The sequence below is a fragment of the Pezoporus flaviventris genome, unplaced genomic scaffold (assembly GCF_033815535.1).
Source record: "Pezoporus flaviventris isolate CSIRO_AGI_PZ_B2104156 unplaced genomic scaffold, CSIRO_AGI_Pfla_v1 ptg000031l, whole genome shotgun sequence".
In the NCBI taxonomy this organism is placed as follows: domain Eukaryota; kingdom Metazoa; phylum Chordata; class Aves; order Psittaciformes; family Psittacidae; genus Pezoporus; species Pezoporus flaviventris.
Genome location: NW_026892579.1, coordinates 11,665,345 through 11,692,500, shown reverse-complemented (window position 1 = coordinate 11,692,500; position 27,156 = coordinate 11,665,345). Strand labels below are relative to the sequence as shown.

General features: G+C 36.0%; 1 protein-coding gene across 8 annotated transcripts in view; it reads left to right on the top strand.

Moving 5' to 3' along the window:
- Nucleotides 1-27,156, top strand: part of GRIK2 (glutamate ionotropic receptor kainate type subunit 2) — a 407,838-nt gene that overhangs the window by 312,803 nt on the left and 67,879 nt on the right. For all 8 annotated transcript variants that reach the window (XM_061460222.1, XM_061460224.1, XM_061460220.1 and 5 more), the window contains one exon: nt 1,520-1,737. In XM_061460222.1, coding sequence (XP_061316206.1) covers nt 1,520-1,737 — 218 coding nt within the window. The remainder of the gene's footprint in view (nt 1-1,519; nt 1,738-27,156) is intronic.

The following is a 27,156-nucleotide window of genomic DNA, read 5'->3' as shown; positions in this document are numbered from 1 at the left end:
CCAGTTATGATACCACTTCTTTTTTCCTTTTATTTTGTTCCCCCTCCCTCTTCTTCTGTTCTTTTTTTGGCATTGACTTTGGAAGTTTGGCATAATCTTTCATTTATATGAAGATGTGTTACCTTGCTGGACCAGTTCCTTAAACAATTAAATATAAATACTAAAATTTAACAGAAATGAAATAGTCCATCTTGCCTTCATTCCATTTTACCCAGGAGATTTAAAATCAAACATATTAAGCAATTAACAAAAAAGGATCATTTTGGTATAATAGTATACTGGATATGGTGAAACTGTTTTTTTGAAAGCAAGTTTCCAGCTACTTCTTAAAGATCTTATGTAAAATTCTTGCAGTGAAGCTTGAAATTGTTTATTCAACATTATCAGAAATTTCATTCAATTCAGTTAAAACGTTACAGAAAAAAATCCATGCATGCTCATTTATGATAAATATTTGCGGTTGTAAACTCCATTGAATTTTATTTTTTCCTGTTTTTAGTAATTAGGCACAAGAGGAGTTTATGTGCTTCAGATTGTCTCATTAGACTCTAAATTAGAGTTAATAATTATGCAAATTATTATACAGTAGCTGTCTCTCCCCTCCGTTCTTTAGTGCCATGAGCAGGCAACTCCAGCAATGCATTATAATCTATCTTTATCTAGTTTATGCTTAGCAGTCTAATTTTTTCATTGCTGCTCTATCAAATTAAGTGTTTGGCATAGCCACCCATGTTTATCTGTAATTGTGGGGCTACCTGTAGAGATGGGAGATGGTTTTTTTTATATAAGCAGTTAATGGGCAAACCTTTACAGCAATGTTAATGGCAAAAGTCCAAAGCATATTTATAAAAGATTTTGGAATTCATATTTCAGATACTAAATAGTTTTGTTCTGTACCTGGTCCTCTCATCAGTAGCTTTTACTTACTTAAGTGACTTTTTACGAAGTACTTAATATTTGTATAGTGTCTTGATGATGAAGAACTATACAAATGCTTCAATATTAAGAGGCTCAATCCAGACAAGATTTTTCATAGAATCATAGAATCATGGAATCATAGAATAGTTACAGTTGGAAAGGACCTTAAGATTACCTAGTTCCCACCCTGCTGCCATGGGCAGGGCCACCTTGCACTAAACCATGTCACCAAAGACTCCAGCCAGCCTGGCCTTGACCATTGCCAGAGAGGGAGCATTCACAATTTTTCTGGAAAGCCAGTTCAAGTAACTGCTTTTTTCATGTTGATATGTATATTCTTATAAATTTTAAGAGGCACTGATCATTGAATCTCCCATTTCTATGTTTTGATTCCCACAGCCCTAAAAAGGTCTGTGTTTATAAGTGTAATCAATCCTTATTTTTCATTTCAGTTGTGTGTGTTTGTACAAGCAGTATATGTAAGCCTGTAGGCTAAAGATTTTTTTGCACCGTGATTCCACCTCCCCACTGTGGCAAAAAGTGCTGAACACTTATTATTGTCTGTGCATTGGTTTCACTTTTCTCCCCTGGTTTTCATTAGGTTCAGAGCTCATGCCCAAAGCCCTCTCCACCAGGATAGTGGGAGGCATTTGGTGGTTTTTCACACTTATCATCATTTCTTCGTATACTGCTAACCTAGCCGCCTTTCTGACAGTCGAACGTATGGAATCCCCTATTGATTCTGCTGATGATTTGGCCAAGCAGACAAAGATAGAGTATGGGACAGTTGAAGATGGAGCAACCATGACTTTCTTCAAGGTAAGCTTTATATTCTTTTTTGAAAAGATGCTGTGTCCAATTGCAGAGGGGTGACTTGTACACATTGCTAAGAAGCAAGAGATACGGTTCTTGCTGACATCAAAAGCAGCTGAAAATCACTTTTTGAGGATTTTTTTTGTTAAGCAAACAGACTACATTAAGAATTTTAGCTACTGGGCTGAGAAAAACGTTTAGGGCTTCGTATTTTTGAGAATCTTTTGAATGAAATTTGGGGTTCACATAAAAAAGCTCAGATTCTGCCAGCTTGTCTAGTCCTTTTAATATGATACTAAAATAATACCATTTTTAATATACTGAAATATGCTGCTGAATTAGAGAGGAATCTTCTCTAACTTCATCAGTCATTTAAGTGGCGATAAATTAGATGTATTAGAGAGAGAATGGTTTGTTCTCAAACTCATGTCTGATAGCACAGAGGTGTCTCAAATCTTCCAAACAAGGAGGTGTTTACCAATATTTGTCTGATCTTTGGTACATTTTGAAGACTTCTAGCTAGTGTATTCTGGGTTTTTTTTTTTTGAGCTATTATGCGGTCACCTAAAGCTTTACTGTGTCCCTTACACTGGCATTTGAAATTAGACAAGTTGAGATCCAAGGTAACTTGTAAACTGGTGCATAAATTGAAGAATGTGTTATCAGTTCCTCTCATCAAATTCAGACAGTATAAAATCTGTTTAGCTATCAAGGCTAAATAGTCACTATTTAATCTTACTGCCTTACAGCTAATTGAAGTGTATACATAGTTTCCATTTTTTATAAAAGTTATATGGATTCAGCTTCTGCTTGGAAATAAAAATCATAGGATCATAGAATCATAGAATAGTTAGGGTTGGAAAGGACTTTAAGATTATCTAGTTCCAACCCCACTGCCATGGGCAGGGACACTTCACACTAAAACATGTCATCCAAATCAATTCAACTTCTGTGTATTGGATTGTTTTAGGCTGCTTAACATATAGCATACTGCTGCAAAGGTATAGCATTGGGAAGGTTCTGAGTATTTTCTCCAGAATACATGTTGGAAAAGGATGAACTTAATAGAAGTAACTAATCTGTTAGAGGTCTCTTGATGTCAGGAAATATGTGAGGCAGTTAAAAGAAACAACATAGAAATTTTGAAGACAGAGGTTTTTAAAAGAGCTTAAATTATTTATTTATTATTTTAAGGCCACAAGGAGATGACACATTTATTGAGTTACCAGAAAACAATCCAAAACTTCAGTTTCATTTTTGTTTGTTAAAAACCATTGAACTTTTTCTATTTTTTACGTCAACTGTGGATTCTGAAATATCAGGAAGCAACTTTAAATTAGTAGATTGTTTCTGTCTTGTTGCCAGAACCACTTTTCTCTGTATCTTCTTAATATCTATTTTTCCTTCTCCCCACCCTTAGTTTTCTCTCTTATTTATTCTTTTTCCTTTTTTTTATATGTGCATAATCTGTGGGGGTTTTAAGCACACAGAATATTTCTCCTTCTCTGGATGTTTTCCTCTTTGCATATGGATATACTGAATCATAGAATCATAGAATAGTTAGGGTTGGAAAGGACCTCTAGATCATCTATTTCCAACACCCCTGCCATGGGCAGGGACACCTCACACTAAAATGTGCCATCCAAGGCTCTGTCCAACCTGGCCTTGAACACTGCCAGGGATGGAGTACTCACAACTTCCTTGGGCAACCCATTCCAGTGCCTTACCACCCTCACAGTAATGAATTTCTTCCCTATATCCAATCTAAACATCCCCTGTTTAAGTGTTAACGCATTACCCCTTGTCCTACCACTAGAGTCACTAATGAATAGTCCATCCCCAGCGCCCCTATAGGCTCCCTTCAGATACTGTAAGGCTGCTATGAGGTCTCTTTGCAGCCTTCTCTTCTCCAGGCTGAACAGCCCCAACTTTCTCAGCCTATCTTCATACGGGAGGAGCTCCAGTCCCTGATCATCCTCATGGCCCTTCTCTGGACTTGTTCCAATGAGTTCCATGTTTTTTTTATGTTGAGGACACCAGAACTGCACACAATCCTCCAGGTGAGGTCTCACGAGAGCAGAGTAGAGTGGAAAGATCACCTCCTTCAACCTGCTGGTCACGCTCCTTTTGAATCAGCCCAGGATACAGTTGGCTTTCTGGGTCACGAGTGCACACTGCCAGTTCATGTTCATTTTTTCATTGACCAGAACCCCCAACTCCTTCTCCGCAGGGCTGCTCTGAATCTCTTTTCTGCCTAACCTGTAGCTGTGCCTGGGATTGCTCTGACCCAGCTGTAGGACCTTGCACTTGTTATGGTTAAACTTCATGAGGCTGGCATCAGCCCAACTTACAAGCGTGTCAAGGATGGCATCCTTTCCCTCCAGCGTATCAACCAAACCCCAAAGCTTGGTGTCATCAGCAAACTTGCTGAGGGCGCACTCAATCCCACTGTCCATGTCAGCAACAAAAATGTTGAACAAGACTGGTCCCAACACTGGTCCCTAAGGGACACCGCTCGTTACTGGTCTCCAGCTGGACATTGAGCCATTGACTACAACTCTTTGTGTGCGGCCATCCAGCCAGTTCTTTATGCGCTGAGTGGTCCATCTGTCAAATTGATGTCTCTCCAATTTAGAGACACATGTGGGACAGTGTCGAACGCTTTGCACAAGTCCAGGTAGATGACATCAGCTGCTCTACCCCTTTCCACCAGTTCCGTAGCTCCATCATAGAAGGCCACCAAACTGGTCAGGCAGGATTTCCCCTTAGTGAAGCCATGCTGGCTGTCACCAAGCACCTTGGCATTTTTTGTGTGGACCAGGAGAATCTGCTCCAAGATTTTGCCAGACACAGAGGTGAGACTGACTGGTCTGTAATTCCCTGGGTCATCCATTTTCCCTTTCTTGAAAATGGGGGTTATATTTCCCTTTTTTCATTCCTGTTGGGAACTTCACCCGACTGCCATGATTCCTCAAATATTATGTCCAGCGGCTTCAGAACTTCATTTGCCAGCTCCTTCAGGGCCTGCGGATGGATTTCATCAGGTCCCATGGACTTGTGTACATTCAGGTTCTTGAGATGGTCTCTAACCAGATCCTCTCCTACAGTGGGCCTAGGGTCTTTATTCTCACAGTCCCTATGTCTGCCCTCCAAGTCTTGGATTGTGTGGTCAGAGCCTTTTCCAGTGAAGACCGAGGCAAAGGGGTAGCCAGTTCTCCTCATAGCTTCCAGAAGGGGCCTAACTTGTCCCTAGTCTGTCTTTTATTCACTACTTACCTACAGAATCCCTTCCTGTTATCTTTTATGTCCCTAGCCAAGTTTAATTCTAACTGGGCCTTACCTTTCCTAACCTGGTCCCTAGCTTCCCGGACAACATCCCTGTACTCTTCCCAGGCCTCCTGTCCTTGCTTCCACCTTTCACAAGCCTCTTTTTTCTTTTCAATTTTCCTCAACAGCTCCTTATCCATCCAAGGAGGTCTCCTGGCCCTCCTGCTGCACTTCTTTCTAGTCGTGATGCAACACTCCTGAGCTTGTAGTAGGTGATCCTTGAATATCAACCAACAGTCTTGGGCCTCCCTGCCCTCTAGGGCTATATCCCATGGTACCTTACTAAGCAGGTTCCTGAGGAGACCAATGTCTGCTCTTTTGAAGTCCAGGGCAGTGAGCTTGCTGTACGCTCTTCTCACTGTCCTGAGGATCTCAAATTTGACCATCTCATGATCGCTATAACCAAGGCTGTCCTGGAGCTTCACGTTTCCCACCAGCCCCTCTCTGCTGGTAAGCACGAGGTCAGGCATGGCACCTCTCCCTGTCGGCTCCTCTGTTACCTGCAGAAGGAAGTTTTCTTCCACACCATCGAGGAACCTCCTGGATTGCTTGTGATGGGCCGTAACATTGCTCCAACAGGTATCAGAGTGGTTGAAGTCCCCCATGAGAAAAAGGGCCTGTGAGCATGAGGCTGTTCCTATGTGTCTATAGAGTGCTTCATTCACAGTGTCCTCTTGGTCAGGTGTTCTGAAATAGATCCCCACAATAATGTCCCCCATAGCTGTTCTCCCTTTAACCTTGACCCACAAACTCTCTGTTGACTGCTTACCTGTTCCCAGACAGAGTTCTATACTCTCCAGCCTATCCATAACATAAACAGCAACTCCCCGCCTGCCAGGCCTGTCTTTTCTAAAGAGCCTGTAACCTTCCATTCCAACACTCCAGTCGTAGGAGCCATCCCACCATGTTTCTGTAATGCCTATTATATCATACCCCCATAGACATGCACACATCTCTAATTCCTCTTTTTTGTTCCCTATGCTGCTCCCTTTTGTGCACAAGTCTTTCTTTCTCCTCTCTTTCTTCTGTTTCTATTCATCTAGATATATTTTGTGTTTACCTAGTATATTATATCCAATAGCTAGAGAGAAGCTAGTTCTAATGAAATAGCAATTGCACATCCTGCATTGAAGATTTTTGTTTGCAGTCGGAATAACCTAGACTTACACACAACAAAGTTACTGTGTCAGATCACATACATTAGTATTGTTTGTAGTACATTAACAAATTCTTCTTCACTGTGAATAAAAAAGAGATCAGAACAAAACAAAGGATTTGTTTATTCAGTTGATATATTTAAGGTCAAATTAAGGTTTATTTTGTGGAACATTTTCTGGGCTTTATGTCTGAACAGATCGTGTTTTGTAAGTGTTTTGTGATGTGAGAATGCACTGATAGTTAAGAACTCCTGTTCCGGGTAGCAACCAAATGATTTCATATATTTTACTGACATGTACCATCTTATCTAGAAGTATGTAAATTAATTTATATTGTTTACCTAATGGATCCAAACTTCAGTATTAGAAGTAGCTACAACTGTTCTTGTAGTTCAGCCAGTAAGTGAAAATCATGCTTCAAAAGGAAGTAAATAGAAACTATATAATCTCATTTGATTAATTCAGTGTCTGAAGCAACTTCCAGGTAGAATTTAGAATTTGCTTGATGTAAATGCTATTTGTTACAGCTATCTGTGTAAGAAATACTATTTAATTAAATATTCTAAGAAAGATAAAACAAAACATTTTTATACAGCCTATTACATTAAATTTCTGGTAAAATTAGATATTTTACCTAATGAGTTGAGTTTCAAAAATACAGAATATTACCATTCTGGTAAACATAGTACATATGTATTTGTGTGCTTCCAAAATATACTTCTATTTTGTATGACCAAATTGCTTCAGGAATATAATTTATTACATGAAGAAAAAGAAAATGCAAGAAAATATTTTAAAGTAAGACTGTAAATGGAATTGCCTTCAAGGGTGCTACTAAAGTTGAACAGCTCATAGACACTACTACTAAATAATAATATAAAAATCACTTAAGAATATGAAACTGATGAAGACAAAACCTAACAGAAAAATATCTTAAGTTACAGAAGTGACGCATGAGGTAGATAATATAGAAAAGTATAGATAGAAAAGACAGAAGAGTTGCCCATTTCTGCATCGTTTGCAAAAAAACAGGGTCAATAGTCACATTTTAAATTCCTTTCAGAAAAAAAATATGTTTTACCAGTAAGTTAAAGTAGAGGTTTAAATGTTGTATATTATATTCTCTGATATATAGACAAGTAAATTTCAAGTAGGAAGTAACACTGCCATTTTACATGACATTACAGAAACTTAATGAACTATTGTGTTCTGTTCTGCTGACCACATTTTGAAAATATGTTTAAAATAGGAAAGAGTTCATTGAAGGTGAAGGAACTACTGTAGGTCTGGAAATAAACATGCTTAGAGGCTAAAAATCAGTCTGTTTAATCTGCTGAAGATAAGATTAAGAGGTGACTTGATCATAGTCTCTAAATGCCTTAATGGGAATGAGGTTTTTGACAGGAAATGACTGTTCAGTCTAGCAGAAAAAGGCATAATAAGATCCAGTGTTTCAAAGCCAAAATTAGGCAAAATTCAAACTAGAAATAAGGTGTATAACTTCAAGAGTGAGAGTCATAAGTGCTACAATTATCTAAGAGTTGGCTGGATTCATCCATCACATGCAGCAACTGTGAGGAAAATGGATACAGCATAACCCAAACATATGCTTTTGACTTAGAGGCTACCAAGTGAAACAGATAGAATTCATTATACAGGAGCTCAGATTACTTTTTAGTAGCCCCATCTCACTTCAAAAATCTATGAGTATGAGTTTGGGGGGGGAAGAGTGTTGCACAAAAATGGTTGAGAGGATAAATTTATTATCTGTATGTTTTTCTTTAACTGCTTTGTCTTGTTTTAATGAGAATGGATTGAGTAAAACCATGGCATTGTGATACAACAAGAAATGAAGGCACCAGATGGTTTCCTAATGTTAAATGAAATTATCATATCTTGGTAATAGTTATTAGTTCCAATCACAGTGAAGCTTGGTAGCTGCCCATGAAACTGACAGTAATTTCTGCATAAATTATCTATATAGCAGTCTATTGAATTCTGTCTTAAAAAAACTCTGGAACCTAGCCAGAGCTGTGTGATACTAAAACAAAAGTATATTTTTTGAAGGAGAAAATAAATGGGAATCAGACAAAGTAACTGCTAGATTAAAACCTGCTAATGTAAAAATCTTAGAGAACACGGGGAATGTGTGTTGAAAATGCTGTTACCCATGAGGGTCAAACATCTCTGTGAAATAGTTTTGATGAAAACCGAGAATGTTGTCTCCAGAGGTTTACTAGGTCCTTCAGATCATTGTATGCCTCCTCATGGACTGAGAAACATGACATTGCAACTCCTTTTATAACCCAAAAAGTTAAGAAAATTTTCAGTGCTCTCTCTTCTTAAGATCTGCTTATCTAGTCTGATCATGGAAGGGAAGTAATTTCACAAGTCTATTACATGCCTGGGAGGTCTTGTGAGCCATTTCATTAGCAACAACAAATAAAACCTTAGTATTATACAAGAATTAGAAGGAAAGAAATGTGAAAGTAGATTCCAAACTATATCTGCTTCTAGGTTTGTGGTGCTTCTCAAAGTGAGGAGTTTTTCTTAGTTATGAGCTTCTCTATCTTTCTCTTGGATGCTTTTGTCACTATTGACCATTTTCAAATTTCAGAAGCCTGTCTTCCTTCTTTTGGAATAAAATAAAAAAAATATTATTTTAATGAAAAATACTCTTTTCACACTAGCTGTTATTAGATAAAAAAGCTCAGATTTTTCATTGCCTCTGATTTCTGTGGTCTCTTAGTCTTTTCTTCTCAAAATCCCTGTGTCTGTTTTCTTGCTGAATGACAGTTCTGAAATTGAGAAGAATAATGTTAATTCAACCCTGCTTCTATTTGTACCACAGCTGTCTATCCTCACACACAAAGAAACTACTACAGCACATATGCTTATAGGTAGTCTACAGTTTTAATATTTTCTTGATGAAGTTGCTGGGTACAATTTTTTTTTCATATATTTTTCATATCTGTGCCTTTCAATATCAATATTTTTTTCTTTCGATATTTTGGTACAGTACCATCCATAATAGAAATTTTCTCAGTTACGGTTACTTAACATTTGCATACCAAATAGTCAAAAAAACAAAGTAATAAGAGTAGATTACTGTCATTGTTTCTGTATCACAAATTAAAGGTCTTCTAAGCTCTTTGTGTAAGTTGTATATTTTATGTCCTTATTTTGCTGATAAGGAAACTGAAGCTTTGAAGGGAATGCATAATTTTCAAAATCACTTGGTGAAAGGCAGATAGGGGACTAATTCAGGAAAGCTGACACACGTCTCAGAATTATTTGGTAGGCTAGTCTATTCATCACTTACATTTGCCTGGTTTTTCCCTTTTCTTCAGGATACATTTTTATACTCCAGCTGTACTTTTCTGTGATATCTTCAATTTCATCCCTCACTGCTTTTTCTCCACAATGATCCATGCTGCTGGCCCTTTTCACTCCTGTCCTCTGCCCCAGCTTTTTACCCTAGCCATTTTTTATCACTTCCTTCAGGAAATTCTGGAGGGCAATAATTCAATCCTTAACATTTACCTTCCTTTTCCAAATTCTGAGCCTGTTGTTAAAGATAATAGCATGAAGCTCTACCTATACATTGCAAAATCTCAGAAATAGTCTCTTAAGGGTGAAGAAAGGAATTATAGGGGAACTTTCCCACTGCTTGCAACTGGAGTACAAGTGACAGATCCCCCCACATAAAAGTAACAATAAGAATAAATAATTTGTTTAAATGATTTTGGCATTAGCATGTATAAAACCAGTACAATTTTAGTGTGTTTTTCAAACTGGTTTTGAACATTGTATTAGAAAAATTACATTTTTCTGTTTAACAAATAAGTATGTATGTACAAGTATATGGACATGGGCATGTATACACATAGAGCCTTTAGCTGAATTCTTCAAATAAACCAGTACGAAGTTTAGCAGTACGTATCAGTTTTTTGGTAGAATTATTGCAAGTCAAAAATGAAAGAAACACCACTTCTGAGCTTCTCATGTGTTCACTGACTGTGACTAATGAAGAATTATTTATTTTTAAATCCCAGCCTCCATGTTTTGATATGGATAATGTTTAAAAATAATTGGTAGCAGATACCGGAGATACATGTTCAGTTTGTTTTAAAATTATTTCTCTTTATAGATAAGTTTTATTTGAATGTAAGAAATATAGTCTTGTTCTCATGCATAAATACACATGTGGAACTTTTGACTAAAAAAGGGAATTTTATATATATATATATATATATATATACTGGATAATTTTTTTTTTTTCTTTTAATCATGATGGTTTGGGCCTCACTACTAGAAACATATGTAGTTGATATTCATTATTTTGAATCTGCAAGAACATCTACTCAGTTGACCACTACTACTGTGAATATACAACAACAGTTGTCACAGTTGCGAACCTGTAAAGCAAAGTCTGTGTTTGCTCCATACACTTACAAGAACTGAATCTGCAATGACACAGTCTCTAAGAATGAGATAAATGCTTTGTCAAGACCTCAAAACACCTCTGCCTCATTGAGTTCTACTTATTTTTTAAAAGATCAAGGAAGTTAGGTAGGTTAGATGACTCATTATCACACGCTGTAACAAGAGCACCAATGAATTTGAATTCTAAATAGAGGAAATTCAGATAAATTTACCACCATTAAGTTCTTTGATCTGAACTTTCTGTCTCTTTGTATCTGAGAGCATGAAGCAGAACTAATTCACGTAAAAGGCCTCATTCCAACCAACTCTCTAGGTACTGGGACAAAGTGACTGAAATGGTTTTATGCTGTCTTGACCCTTCCCCTTTCTCTGGGGTTGTCAGAGCCATAACTCCTCCAGCAAATAAGAGCTGTTTGGCTGCCTGTTGCATCTCAGTGCTCAGACATGAAGCTAAAAAGAGATAGAATGTGGTAGAAATCTACTACCTTTACATCCTTAACTTTTTCCATGCCTTTTGCCTTCCTGTTTGCCATTCCACATTCCTTACACCCTTTCCCCCTCTTTCTACATTAGGGACTGAAAAAAAACAAACACAAGGAGTAGTCAACTTTTCATTTCTGCAAAGATTTATACTGCATTATGACATATAACCAGATGGTAAGCACTCCTGAATAACGTGGTAAAATGATAATTATGTTCCAAAATCATGGTATTCGTATTTATCATTTACACCTGTCTCCAGCTACAGCTCTTAGATACTGATGAAACATGTACAAATGCTTTTCAGATTCTTATTATAGAAATATACACAAATTTCCAGTAAAAAAAAAAATTAGTAATTCACAATAATTTAAATATTGAATTATATAGTTAACATATGAATTGGGTACCCACTAGCTGTTTTTGAAAGGAAATCTAGTAGAGAAATCAAAAATAAATTAGGTATTAGGAAAAGTCTTCTGTATCTTTGGATCAATTAATACTTTGCACAGTCAACATCTGTTTCTGCCTTACCCCAAATATTTACAGGGGTTTATGCTATCTCCCCACAGAGCTCTCAGGTAGGCTTGTTGGGGTTTAAATGCAGCTGGTAAGTAATTACCACAGAGCTGCTCACTCACCCTTCCTCTTTTCCCCCTCCACAGGCCACATGGGATGGAGAATAGAAAGAATGTAAACCCCATGGGTTGGAATGAGAACTGTTTAATAACTAAAATACAAAAAAAAAAAAAAAATAATGGAAATAATAATGATAATGGGAATAACAAAGGGAAAGAACATAAATCTAAAAGGGAAAAGTTGAAAAAAATAACAATTAATACAAGTGATGTACAATACAATAGCTCACCACCACCCACTGAACAATACCGAGCCAACCCGAACAGCGATCGGTCATTTTCAGGTAATTCTCCACAGTTTATATACGGGGCATGACATGTTGTGGTACGGAATACCCCTTTGGCTAGTTTGGGTCAGATGTCCTGTCTCTGCTCCCTCCTGGCTTCCTGTACCTGTGCCAGTGTGCTCACTTGGCAGAGTATGAGAGACAGAAAAGTCCTTGACCATGGTAAGCGCTGCTTACTAACTAAAATATAGGGATGTGATCAGTGTTAGACTAAAACCAAAACACAGCACTATACAAGCTACTAGGAAGAAAATTAACTCTATCCCAGCCAAAACCAGGACAGGGCTGAACTATGTAACCTATAGTCCCATCAAGCATTCGCCTTATGTAGGTATTTCTTAGTGTGAATATAATGTAGAGGTAAAATGAATGTACCAGGAAGAAGCTGACATTTGTATTATTTTTCAAAATTGCATCCAATCACAATAAGCATTAATTAGTTCACATTCATTAATGATTCATATTGTAGGTGGAGTTTGTCTTAATAAAGTTGGTCTTAGTGTGTAAAGTACAGTAAAATATAGCAAGATCTAATTGCCACTTGAATAAAAACACAGGAAAAAAGAAATCAGAGGCCACTCACTGTACATTTGTCTGTAGAAATTCAAGCCTGATAGACAAATGTTATCCAGACCTTACTTTGAGTCCTAAAATGTATCAGAAATTGTTACCAACAAAAGGTAAGGCGGTCAGAGGTATGCAGCCCCTCTCCTGTGGAGACAGCCTGGAGAAGGGAAGTCTCTGGGGAAACCTTATATCAGCCTTCCAGTAACTAAAGGGTACCTAAGACAGCCAGAGAGGGTCTTTTTATAAGAGCAAGTAGTGATAAGAGGTAATGGCTTTAAACTAGAAGATGGTATATTTAGACTAGTTAAAAGGAAGAAGTTCTTTAGGGGTGAGACACTGGAATAGATCTCCCAGAGAAGCTGTGGCTACCCCACCCCTGGAAGTGTTCAAGGCCAGGTTGGATGGGGCTTTGAGCAACCTTGTCTAGTGGAAGATATCCCTACTCATGTCAGTGACTCATGGCAGTGAGGTTCAAACCAAATGATCTTCAAGGTCCTTTACAACCCTAATCATTCTATGATCTTATATCACCATCCCAAATGTGAAAGCCACGGAAAACCCATGCTTTTTGGGAAGTAAATTCTGTTGCCTAGACATTTGGAGGTGTGAGGGTGAGAAAATAAACAGCAATGTAATTCTTGATATTTCAGATTGCAAATTGTCCTGATGTACTATTGTAGGTTTTATCTTCTCTCATAAGTCATTTTGTTTCCTTTCTCCCACCTGATGTGCTTCAATTTCTGGCCTCTTCAGGGCCTGTAATGGCACTGCTGACAGGGCCAATTGTAGGAAAATGTAAGAACTCTGAGTTCTGATCATAGGTTGCAAGGCTTTTTCCTCAGAAAAGCATAGAGTAATTCTTATCTAGCCTTACTACCTTTCTCTTCTCCTGCTTCTTTCTTCCAGGAGGCAGGGTGAGGACATTTTCCTTTTCTCTTTGCTTTTCAACCTTTTTCTGTTTATGCCTGTCTTTAGATCATGAACCATGTGAGAAAGAGAACTGAAATAGATTAGAGAGGTTCCCTCAACTGCAAACAGCTTTGTAGGAAATTCAGAGCACATCTGAACATTTTAACTATCGCAGTCTGGAAAAAAAATAATCATCTTGTTCTTCAAAGCAAATAGATCACCAAGTAATGATACAAAGTCCACAGATTTGATCTATGACTTGTCCTGGGACTGTGATTCAGAAACAATTCTCCAGAGTCAACTATCTCTTGGTTTAGCCTGTTTTGTCTGAGATCCTGCCATATGAGCAGCCTTCAGTGTTCAGTTCCTGCCCACTGAAGCAGCTTGAAAGCTTTTATTCATTATCAGAGGTAAACTCTTTGTTCCACCTTGTCATTTTATATATGATACTATTGAGGCGTTGTCCAACTGCATTAGCATTGCTTTTTGTAGAGAAATGTTTCCAGTGCCAGAAAAGCCCTCCACACCGCCTAAAGTCTTCCTATGCTGATGAATTTCTTCTCCAGAGTTATTCATTGCTCCAGATAGAATATTTTTGAGAATGGTTAAACAGTCCTTTTTGTAATACACCTATGGTAATAATTACATAGCTTTATTGGATATGGATTCCTTTTAAGATATTTTCAGTACGCATGCATCACTTTAACTTGTATTTAATGTATTCAAGACCCTTAATCTCTACAATATAGACCACTGATGTCTTAAAAAATGATACAAAAGCATGCTTTAGGATCATAGAATCATTTAGGGGAAAACACATTTAAAATCATTGAGTCCAACTGTTAACCTAACACTACCGCTTCGCTGCTAAACCATGTACCTAAGTGCTATGTTTACTATGGAGGAAAGTGGTGTCACCACTTCCCTGGGCAGCCTTTTCCAATGCTTGACAACACTTTTGCTGAAGAACTTTTTAATATCCAATCTAAACCTCCCCTGGTGCAGCTTGTGCCATTTCCTCTTGTATGGTATGTCACTTATTGTTTGGGAAGAGACATCCACCTTGCTTCAGCCTCCTTTCAGGTAGTTTTAGCAAGTGGTAAGGTCACCCATCAGACTCCTTTTCTCCATGCTAAACAACCCCAGTTCCCTCAGCTATTCCTCATAAGACTTATTCTCCAGACCCTTCACCAGCTTTTTTTGCCCTTTTCTGGACATACTTCAGCAACTCAATGTTTTTGCTGCAAGGAGGGGCCCTAAACTGAACACTGGATTTGAGGTGCAGCCTCACCAGTGCTGAGTACAGGAGGATTATCACTTTGTTAGTCCTGCTGTCCATGCTATTTCTGATACAAGCAAGGTTGCTAGTGGCCTTCTTGGACCCTGGGCACACTGCTGGCTCATATTCAGCCAGCTGTTGACCAACATGCCAGGTCCTTTTCTGCCAGACAGCTTTCCAGCCACTCTTCCCCAAGCCTGGGGCACTGCATAGGGTTGTTGTGACCTAAGTGAAGCAAAATTTTTATTTGATATTTTTGATACAAGCAACATCTTCCTTGACTTACAAGGTATATTCCAAAACTCTTAAGGAGCTTCTGCATGACATAGGTAGAAGTTTCATGTACTTTTTAATACATTTCCGCTTTCTGAAACAGGAAGATACATCCCTCAAGTAACTGTGCGAAGAAGGACTATTGGCACCAAATATTTTTTTGACTTTTTGGGAAGTCTGTCTAGCTCTACTCTTTTACCTTATCTGTCAAAGAAGCTCTAAGAACAGTTTCTTTGGTGTTAAAACTTCTAATTGAGCCTATGCAGGTAGTTATTGTTCAAGGGTGTTTTTATTCAGGGTGAATTGCTGTCATGGTTTAAGCTGAGTTTACTCAAACTGCTTGGTTCCTTAATTTATTTTATGGCTACACCTAGTAGTTCTGATGCAGCTTTTGTTCCATGAAGTACAGAGATTCTAAACATAATTCTTTAGACATGTGCAATTCCACAATGGAATTCTAGTCAGGGATTTGGTTACACGTAAAATCAAAAGTTAACAGAGGAAATAGTAAGCTTCCTCTTCCAATCACAGGTGCCTCATACAAGAATTTTTTTCTTTTTTTTTTTTTTTTGTTACAGCTTGCTCATAATGAAGAAGGTGAAGGTTTAGTTGTCTTTTCAAATCAGATCATCAAAAATGACAGGAGGATTGAAGAGAAATTATAAGGCTCATCTCATAAGCAGTATTGAGGCCATTATTTTTTACATTCTTAGTCAGTTAATAATGTATTTCTGTATTTATTTCCAGGATACAACTTGATTTTTAGTACTCCAAATAAATATCTTAACAATTAAAAAAAAAAAAATAAGGCTCTTAATCTTCAGGCTTCAATTTTCCTTTCAGAAATATAGAATTACTGTGATGAGTTGAATCTCTCACTTTTAATGGACTAAATCCATCAGCAAAACTACCAGGACAACCATATATTGCAGTTGTAATATTACGTGATTTGCAATGTTTTTGTTGTTTTTACATTTGCGGACAGTAGTGATGGAATCAGATTTTCAATATCTTATATTCTTACACTGTATTGCATTAAACAACCCCTATTTTAATAATATCATTAACTGCTAATGTAGCTATTTTCACTTCACAGGTAAAATATGTAACAAAGGTAATTTATTATTCTTTTAAATATCCCTAAAAATAATGAGTAAACCCAAGAATAGGCTGTATTCCTGAAGTATCTCAAAATGAGCAGAGTAGGACTGTACTGGGAATACATTGGTGGTTGTTAAATTTGTGGATTGGTAAAGAAAGAATCCCAGTTGTTGATTGAGAGAGTTTAATAGGAACACATAATAAGATCCTGTGTTTTGGTCTCAAAGCAAAAAACAGACCCCCTCAGATTATTTGTTTTACATGGAAAGCTGTATTTTTTTGAAACATGTAGGACAGGTTTCTCCTCGCTACACAGAGCGGGTATGTAGATACCTGATCTCAAGTAGTCATCTAGTTGCCTTTTATTGGCCCTGGAAAGAAACTGAAAGGCACCAGAAAGCAGTTCTTTCGTACTACCTCAAGTAACTGTCCTAGAAGGACAGTGTATACTGAATTACTTCACTTTTCCTATTGACTATAGAGAAACTTAGATTACTACCCTGGTCCAGATATTTAATATGCAGGTGGCTACAAGTACTTATGATGAATCTTAAAATATTTCTGGCCACTGCTTAAGCACTAGGCAACTTACATACGTGTATAAACTGTAATATGACTGCAGGGAGAGGTTGTGATTAAAATATGTCTATATATGTAAAGTAATTTTACAAGGAATAATTACAAATAATTCTAATTCCATAACAAAATTGACTTAACTAGCACTGTGGGAATATTTGTCTTATTTTAGACAATTTTAAGTCTATGAATAGTTTATTTTTCTTCATGGTGATACGGAAATGAACACACACACAAAAAACAAACAAGCAAACAAAACAACCAGAGAGAAAAATCTCCTTTATATCATAGAAAAAAAATCACGTTTTTGTTTACAGATTAAGTTGGACCATAATCAAAATTCTATTCTATGTTTGTAAACGTCATATTTTGAAGGACTGTACTGGTCACAATGAGTGTTCCTAAAAGTAAGCCAATGATTTAAAAAGTCTGTCTTTCAAAAACAAAAGTAAATGTAGAAATAACAAATATTAAACATAATTCAACATTTTGCTTTGCTGATGTGACTCCATACGCTTGATCATATTAGTATGTTTACTCTCCAACAGCAGAGTGGATGTTGCTGTGTCATCTGCTATATAGCTTGTAATATTTTTCTTACATTTATTGAATCCAATTTTTTTTCATTATTATTAAATTCAGGAGACAGGTGCAGGTTTTGATGTGTATACCACTAATACATTTGCATTGTTTGTATATTTTGTTGGAAGTATGTGGTAATCTTGACATATCCTATGCCAGAATCTTCATGGAAATGTTGAATTGAAGGGTACAATTTAGCAAATTCGGTCAACTGAATTATTAAAGTTCAGTAGGTATTAATGAAGAAATGCTGAAAAAGCCAAGGATCTACACAGGTTGCCGTTCCAAAACTATTTCAAGCTCCCAATACTTTTATATTGTCGTCCTCTAAGAAAGTTTTTGGACCTCCAATATTGTGATATGGTTTAATTTATAACCCTTAGAACAACTCATACTGCATTTAGAGGAAAAAGATTGTTCTTTAAAGTAATTTATTTTTCATAGATTAAAAATGAATAAAAAGAACAAGCGAGCAAGAGATTTTTAGAACATGAAATCACCTTTAATCCTGAAGAAGACAACACTGCATTTATTGATCATTGATTCTTTAATTGTATAGTAAAGTTTTATTCACGTTTGGGTTTCTGCATGCACAAGGATGACACAGGAAAACGAACAGCCTTGTTTACAGAAAAAACCCAAACATCTACATCCAGAGCAAACTATATCTTCTAACAGATTCTTAATTGTTAATTCTCTTTTGTAAATTTTATTCTTCTGAACTTTTGGGCTTCTTGGTTATAAACGAAGCAGATGGAAAATTATTAAACCCAGACAAAATAGAATATTTCAGGTGGAGGGGACCTACAATGATTATCTAGTTGAACTGCCTGTCCCCTTCAGAGCTGACCAAAAATTTAAGCAAATTATTAAGGGCATTGTCCAAATGCCTTTTAACCACTGACAGGCTTGGGCATAAACCACCATTTTAGGAAGCCTTTTCGAGTATTTAAAAGCTGTTTTAAAAATTATTGTTAAAAAAACATGATTTCTTACCCAACATTTTGAAGTACGATTTCTGAGTGGTTTTTTAGAAACTAAAAATCTGTAAAGAAATCTTTATTAGAGAGTAATGTAAAATGCATACAGAAATATTTGCATAGTGTTTCAAATATCTTGTTCCAAATGCATTATATGTTTCTATCTTGTACATTTTTAGGTTATATTTGTAGTAGTAAATAAAATAGGCCAGGACCATTTTTTAAGTCAATGTCACTAGACTAAACTCATGATCTAGAACTAGATGATCATGCACAAATGCCTTATTAGAAGCATAGTCTTATGTTTCTATTAGAAGCACGTAGGCTTTGATAATGTACTTGACATCTCCTGAGCTATTGCCTGTTTTCCATTTCTGTCCTGTTCCCAAATTGATTTTGTGGGGTTTTGGTTTTTGTCAGGGTATTTTTTGTTTGTTTTTTTTGTTTGTTTTGGTTTTTTTTTTTGGTTGGTTGTTTTTTGTTTGTTATTGTTTTGGGTTTTTTTTGTGGTTTTTGTTTGTTTGGTTGGTTGGTTGGTGTTTGGTTTTTTTTTTTCCCCTTAGTTATACTGGTTTAACTTAAAGCAAATTAATTGTGAGAAGAGTAAGCTACTGAATATTTGTACAACCTGAAATCCTAAAATGGAGCTACATTCTCATTTCATGGTTCTTATTTCTATGCTTCTTTCTTTCATAAATAAGTTCCCATTGATTTTAGAAGGTATTAGATGTTTAAATACCTTTGTGAATCTAGGCTTAAAGACATACAAGGAAAAAAATGGAAAGAAAAAAAGAAGTGCTAATTCCAAGTAAAACTATACACAGAACAGATTGTAGCCATTGAAGCTTAAAGAATCTGAAGTTTCACTGAAAAAAAAAGAAAATAAAAAAAAAGGAAAAGAAAATTGGTTAGATGTTACATATCCAGAGGCTTGGACTAGAGCAAAGTCAAATTAAAATTCAAATAAAGCACCCATGATTTACTAGTTTTGTGTTTGAAACCAAAACATATTTTATCTTTATTTTAAACATGGAGTGCTTTTCTTTTTGTCATGCTGGTGTTTCCCCCACAGCAGTACAAATGAGGTCGATTAGATAATTGATATTACTTAACAGCTTATTTCAAATGAAGTATTTTGTTAGTGTAGTATGCATCAAGAAGAAATTATTTCATTTTACTTGGAAAAAGAATATTTGATGTCTTTCTATTCAAAGACAACAAAACAGGCATACTCTTTGTCCTGATATTCTCTAATGTGCATTACTGATGTGTAAGTATGTTTGGGTCATATTTTAAGTGGTAATTAATTTTAAGCTTATTTCCATAGTGAACACCACGTATTTTGAGATTTTTTGTTTCAAGTGAAACCCAGAATGACTCTTCATTTACTTAAAAATTTCAAACCCATCTCTACTTTGCATAATTTTACATAGGCAATGGTTCAGTATAAAAGGGACAAATGCTCTTCTCCACATACACACAAATAAATGATGCCTACATGTTTGTCTGCATAATTTCCCCACAGCTTTTCCTCTGAAGGTATAGGAAACACACTGTTACTTTACTGCATTCCTTTTGTTGAAGAGGAAATGGTGTCACTGAATAGAATGGCCTCATCAGACAGTTTACAGAGCTGCCAAGTTGTAGCAATCAATAGGGAAATAGCAGATGTGAAGGTTAGCTGGCATTAAAGAATATAAGTGGAAGACTTTCCTATGGGAAAGAAAGTGCTTCATTACACTTCATCTATACTAAGAATATTGTTTCTTATCAAGGTTTCAGAAAATTAGAATATAATGGCTTTCATGACCCCAACTCTAAAAGAGTCACTTTAACAACAGCTAAAAAGTTAGATACCATCTGGGGATTTGCATGAAGTGATCAGGATTTTATTAGTTTTAAATTAATTTTTTTAAACACATTTTTTTTCTGTCTCTGAAGAAGTTAGATCCAATGCAATGAGTCTGGGACAAGAATTGCTTCCCTGGGTGATCCTTATATTGTAGACGAATGTGAATGCTTCTTTTTGAGCATAGGAAACTAGCAACATGTTATAATGTCTCTAGAGCATAAATATTTAAAGACTTTTGTTCAGAAAGTTCCTTGTTTTGGGGCCAGCTTGTATATTTATGTTTGTTTCTTTCTCTGAACAGTATAAGCAACTTGTCAGTGTTTGTCCACACAGGAACCACTGCAGAAAACTGAGTTTCAGTACATCAGTCAAGTGGATGCTCTTTAGAGAGACTGTCCTACAGGGAGTGGCAAAACTGGAAAGTCAGTAAACAGAGTGATGTTTAGCTGGCAAGTCAGTGGATCATAGATAGCATTTGTCAGTATGAGAGCTTACAGTTTCTGATAGCAGTTGAATGCTTTTCTGCGCAAGCTGTAAAAAGGAGCAGGTATTAGGGCAGAATACTTGGAGGATAATATTCACTGATGAATATTTTGTTCCTTCACTTTTTAAAATAGTGAGATGTTTTATATTCAAAAAGCTGAATTGGAGATTTTGTATGCTTGAGACTGAACTTGGGGGGTTTTGCCTTCAAAAAAAACCCACCTCCTTAATAATATCTTTTTCTAAGAATAACTCCAGTTACAAGGATGGATACTTGTTTCCTATAAAGAATTGAAACAATTTACTCACTTCACTGATCTTTAAATTAAAATACTGCTTAATGGAAGTTCTGCCCCCTAATCTTCTCAATTAATACTTAAAGTAAATTATATTTATTGGTAATGTTGAAGAGGAGTCAGCATTAACTATCTAAAACCACTTTTCTCACTGAAATCCAGCATGGGTTGAAAATTAATTGTCCCTGGTCCTTGAGCTCTGTTCACACTAATAAACAAATAAATACAAAAGAGCACACACTGAATCAAAGGTTTCACTGACAGTTTAGATATTTCTTGCCAGAATGGAATTAAATTTGCTGAATATTCTGCAATGCTTCAGCTTCCTGTCTCTCCAGAGTTCACACCAAGGGGCAGAACTGAGAGCTTTGACATTACAAGCTTAAATGAACATCACATAATATCTGTCAAGATTGCTTTTTTGTCTTAGAATGCTATGTAATGATGTTTACAAGCAAGTTGCTTCTGCCTTCAGTGCTTACAGATACGTCCGATGACAAGAGAAAGTTATTTTGCCTTTGGCTTTAAAGTGAAGCTGAGGAATTCCTGTCATGCAGCAGCCGAAGACTGAATATTTTGTACCTCAATAAAACATAGCTAAAAGCATCATAAACCCTCGCTATATCATCTCTTCTCTTGCATTTTTGCTGCTTTTGAACAGCAATTTATAAAAGCAAGCGAAACAGAGATAGCAATAAAATTTAGAGCTGTATCTAACATGGGAAGTCATTTACAACCTGGCCTTCATTAAGTTTTTGTTTTCAGTAGTAAATCTATATTAGTAATGGAGAAAATAGCCTTATTTAATTACATGGAAAACCTTCAATGTCAGCTTCTCGAAGTTATGAAAAACTTTAAGCACTCAAAGCTGAAATCTTCAGCCTTCTTAGTTATATACGAGTGGACATATACATACCTTTTTTTTTCTGTTGTTGTATAACAACTCTTCAGTACTTGCTCAGGATTGATGACACGCACTTTCAGCCAACTGTATTGCCTCTGTGGGCTGAGATTCAGGGTCAGGTTTACTATGAGATGACCTGTGAGTACTCTGGCAACTATTCAGCTAGTCTAAAAATCTGGTTTTAATCAAGATTGTTTTAGAAATGTAACGACCTCTCTTGTAAATTTGTAATTCACTTATTATACCTATTTTATAGAAAGCACCAAGTATTGTCATTTTCAGAGTGGGAAAATATGGTGTGAATGCATGAAATATAGAGCACATTCTCTAACTGTGTTTGCGCAAATCCCATTAAAATTAGCATTTTGCAAGCTATCATAAAAATAGGAAAAAATAAAAAATCCCCTGTAGTCCAAGATTAGTGATAGCATTTGATTGTCTCTGAAGGTAGGTGTCTCGTTTATTAAATATTGCAATTTAGCTAATTAGACTATACTAAGTGTATTATTTTTCACTGTAGGTCTCCTGACAGTTTTCTGAAAATGATGAGCATTTTAATTGATTACCAAACCAATAAAGTCAAAAGAATTATATTATAGTTCTTTTCCCCAGGAATTACATTGTAGCGATGCAGTAAAAGATCAGCTGCAGGAAATTTAACACATGAATGCAACCGTGTTTCATGAAGAAAAATGTTTATCAGAAGAGCCTGATTCTGTAGTTAGTGTAGGATAACTTCTTACAATAATCACAAATACAAGAAATTTTTCTTCACAATCCCATGCATTATTAAAGTGCTTGTATCAAGTGAAAATTTTTATACTTTACCAAGGACAATGTTTTTCTTGCTGTCATTTTTCTTAAGATCAAAAGTTTGTATTGTTATGAAACTAAGATCTAGTGAATTGTGCTGAAAATTTCTAGCTACATAGGTGGCTATTAGATCAGATCATTAATTTGCAGTTGTAGCCTTCTATGTACAGCTACCAAAAGCTCATATTTTTTACTTAAACTAACACACTCAGAGATCTGCTTTGCCAAAATGTTTTCTGCTAAACTGGTCAACAGAAAATACATGAAAATTTGCTGCAGGATGTTCACAGATTATTGATGCAGAAATGTACTGAATGAAAACAGCAGTGCTGGTGCCATCAAATGCTTGCCATTAATAAGCTTAGGGTGTTATTAAATCCACTCTGTTTTACTGAAGCAAGGAGCTAACAGCAGCTGGGATTTGAAAGATCTCAAGGAACATATGGATTCTTTTATATAGTGATTTATACTTAGGAGGCATAGAATAAGGCTAGAATATCTGCTGAGCTAATTTCCTTTCCCTGGCTCATTTGGGGCAACTGCTGGACCATACCACTCGTTTAATATTGATAACATTCAGTTCTGTCTTCTGGTTATCATTATGATTTTGATTGCTCCAGGTCAGTTTGGTCCCTTCAGACATTCTGAAAAATTAATTATGAAATTGAAGCTAATGCTTGTTAGTAGTTGTGCTTTAAATTCTACCTGTATAGAAAATTATTTTAGTTTTAATGTACTGTGTTCTGTGCTCAGAAGTAGCAGTCATTTTTTCTCCTTCTCAGTAGCTGGTGCAGTGCTGTGTTTTCAACTTTAGTTTGGGAACAATGCTGATAATACACCAATGCATTTAGTTCTTGTTAAGTAATGTTTACTCCAATCAAGGTCTTTTCAGTCTCTTATGTTCTGCCAGTAAGCAGGGGAAGCCAGGAGGAAGCAGAGACGGGACACCTGACCCAAACTACCCAGAGGGGTATTCCATACTACAGCATGTCATGCCCAGTATATAAACTGGGGAGAGTTACCCGGAAGCCCAGATCACTACTTGGGTCGGGCTGGGTATCAGTCTGCAAGTGGTGGGCAATTGTATTCTCTCCCCTTGTTATTCCCCTTATGATGATTATTATTATTGGTGGTAGCAGTAGTGGTTTTGTATTATACCTTAGTTACTGGACTGTTCTTATGTCAACCCACGGGAGTTCCATTCTTTCATCCCTTTGGGAGTGGAGGGAGGAAATAGGGAGGGAGTGAGTGAGAAGCTGGGTGGTTCTGAATTACCAGCTGGACTTAAACCACGACATACTGTTAGAAATAAAATATCAAGAGCAATGCAATGTATCATGAAAATGATATATTGTTCTCTCATTTGTTTAAAAGACAATTATACCATGCGTATTCCTATGTTAACTTCAGAGACTTGCAACTCAGCTACCAGGTAACTATCGTATTAGTGATAACATCTTCTGTTCTGTTTTGTGGGGGAGGGTGGGGAGAGTTTGTTGTTTTGTTTTTGTGTGTGTGTGTGTTTTTTGTGTGTTTTTGTGTGTTTGTGTGCGGTTTTCTTTTTTTTTCTTTTTTGGGAGGGGGTGTCTTTTTGTTTTTTTTTTTTTTATTTTTTTCTAGCTTACATTTTTTCCTCTCCAATATCCCAGGAATTGTGTTAATGTGGATATACATTAAAGCCTTGGTACAATTCAAAGAGTTACATTCTGGATTAAATTTGCTGTATGCTGTGATTCTTAAAAGGCACAAAATACTGAATGGAATCCCTGCAATTCACATGCTGATATGATAACAGGCAGTAGATACTCTGAAGCATCACTGATTTAATTTTCATGCAGTGGCAAGAATTTTCCTTAGTAGAATTCTACATGTTAGTGTGATGATCTGCTTATCATTTTCTGCAATAAACAAAGTTATTCAGCTTTCATATGTTGAAACAGCTTCCTGTCATGGAAAACTTTCTTGTATGAGCCATGTGGGGTCTTAACAGCTTGCTTGCCTTCAGCTGTTCTAGTTGCTTCCTCAGCTTTGTGTTAATGCAGCGAAGTTTTTAAATACACAAAGTGTAGAGCTGTTTTATTAAAGAGACTGTTGTACAGAAACAAACAGCTGTATGATGAAAAAAAACTGAAAAGGAAACAAAAACCCCAGAACAACTGACACAAAAAAACCCCAAACAACCAACGCCCAAAAAAATCCAAAATATCAAAAGTTGTGAAGTAACTTATCCATTATATGCCACTCTGAACCTTTAATTATTTTACTGATATCCTAGTTAAACCAAAGTGTGATCAGAAAATCTGAAATCTGGATCTTTGTTTTGATGTTCATAATACATGGAGCTAGCCTGTTGAATCTGACTTAAAACATACACATTTATGTTCACAAAACCTATTTTTTGTCCTAAACCACCACAAAATAAAGGAACTGACCTGTAGGATTTTTGAAATATTGTAGTTGATTTAAAAAAGTGTGTTCTAGTTACATTCTGCCAGAGAACTTTTTTTTTTTTTAAGAAATCTAATTTTTTTTTTTTTTTTCGGGGTGTGGTGTTGGTATTTGGTTTTTCGTTAGTTGGTTTATTGGTTGTTTGGTTTTTGCTGGGTTTTTTGTTGTTTGTTTGTTTTGTCGTTTGTGGGATTTTTTTATTTGAGGTAAAGTTTATTTCTGAGACAAAGTTATACTTCCATGCAGACTACAATTCGCATAAATAATTCCCTGAAACAAAGTATGATCAGTGTTGTAAAGCTTTGAGTCTTATTGTTTCAGGCAGATTTCCTATTTAAATTTGTATCACTGCTAGCCAAGTTAAATTACCTGAACATTTTGATTTTCTTGAAAACTATCTTCTTCAATCATACATATATAACTTAGCTTTGACTTCAAGACGTGCTAATGTTAAGTGGTGGCTTGTCCCTGCTGAAGTTTAATGGATTTCAAATTCAGGGAGGAATTATGCATTTATCAGGTTTAAGAGCTGATTTAGAAATTTTCTCTAAAAGGGTTTTTTTAATAATATGTTCTTTGAGGCAAGAGTTACCTGTTATGAATTATGGGAAAAATAAGCAGTTACAAGTGAAAAGGGTAGCATCTCATCTCTTTAATTGTTGTCAACATCCTCCTTCTTAAATGCTTCAGTTTTCTGGCTGCTTTTTTTCTTCCTGCTGTACTTATACCAGTTCAGTTTTATTTGATAGAGTGTAGCTGTCATGGTTGTTTTAAACCTGTATGTTTAATTATTTAAATGCAAATGTTTCCTTTTACACTTTTGTGCTCTAAAGGTTTTCTATAGTGGTGAAAAGAAAATCAGACTTAACTTTTTCAGCTGACTGCTTTTTTTTAACTGAATACTAAATGTTATTAGACTGTACTAGAACCTGGTTTCTTGAAAAATTTTCTTGAAACTAGGGAGATTGAACACAAAAGCTATAGTACAATGTATTTTATGTGTGTTCTATTTCATTGTGCTTCTTAAACTTAGAAGTTTATTTGTTAGGCTCAGTTATATTTTTCAGAAAATAAAAAATAAAAATCTCAGATTCAGATATGCAGCATTTATTTATCAGTTTTCTGCCTACAAAACAGTTTTATGGAAGAGTTACTCTTATAAATTTAAAATATGCGGGATATGTGTTAATATTTATAGCAACACTGCCTTTGAAGTCCTTTCAGATAACTTGACATAAAATGATTGTTATTTTCTTAACATCTTTGACATTTAATACTACCTCATTTTATTCTTAGTCCATGGCTATAGCTGATGATACAAGCTTGTGTTGATTCTACCCCAACAGCAGGACCCCTCTGTTGTTGGATATTTTTGTAAAGATATGACACTTACATTACAGATTTCCATCTGCTTAACATTGATATTTATCACAGATAGTAGAGAAGTAAGTGTTTATTAGGTGACCCTAGATCAGAACACTACAGTGCCTTTTAAAGTTCAGAAAGGGAAAACACATCTTTGTGATTATTAAGTTTCAGGCATGAAGTTAGGAGTGGATATTTTTATTCCTCAGAAAGCTTCCCTTTAAATTAGGTAAAACTATATAAATGTTTTTTCTTCATTGTATTGCTAATCTCTGTGGTCCCTTTCTGACATTTCTGTACAGAAATGAGATTGTTAAATAAAACCAGACCTAGCCCTAAGCCCTTTAGCCAATCACGCTGTGTCCTTTGTCATTAGTCTTACGGTTCTTTTGTTATAAATTCTTTCATTATGGTTTAAAGCCATTAAAGCCATGGTTTAAAGCAATTACTTGAATTAATTTTATAACATGAATTTTATGAGGCATTGATGCTTAGCTTGATGTGTACTCTGGCTTCCCAACAAATCTCTCATAGCCTAACTGCTCCTTCCTTTGCTTCTAGACCACAGAATGGCTAGTCATTCTCATTTAAATCCAGATTTAGTAGGAATTATCCAAGACAAATAAATATGGTTGGTGATACCCTACAACACGCCATTCTTT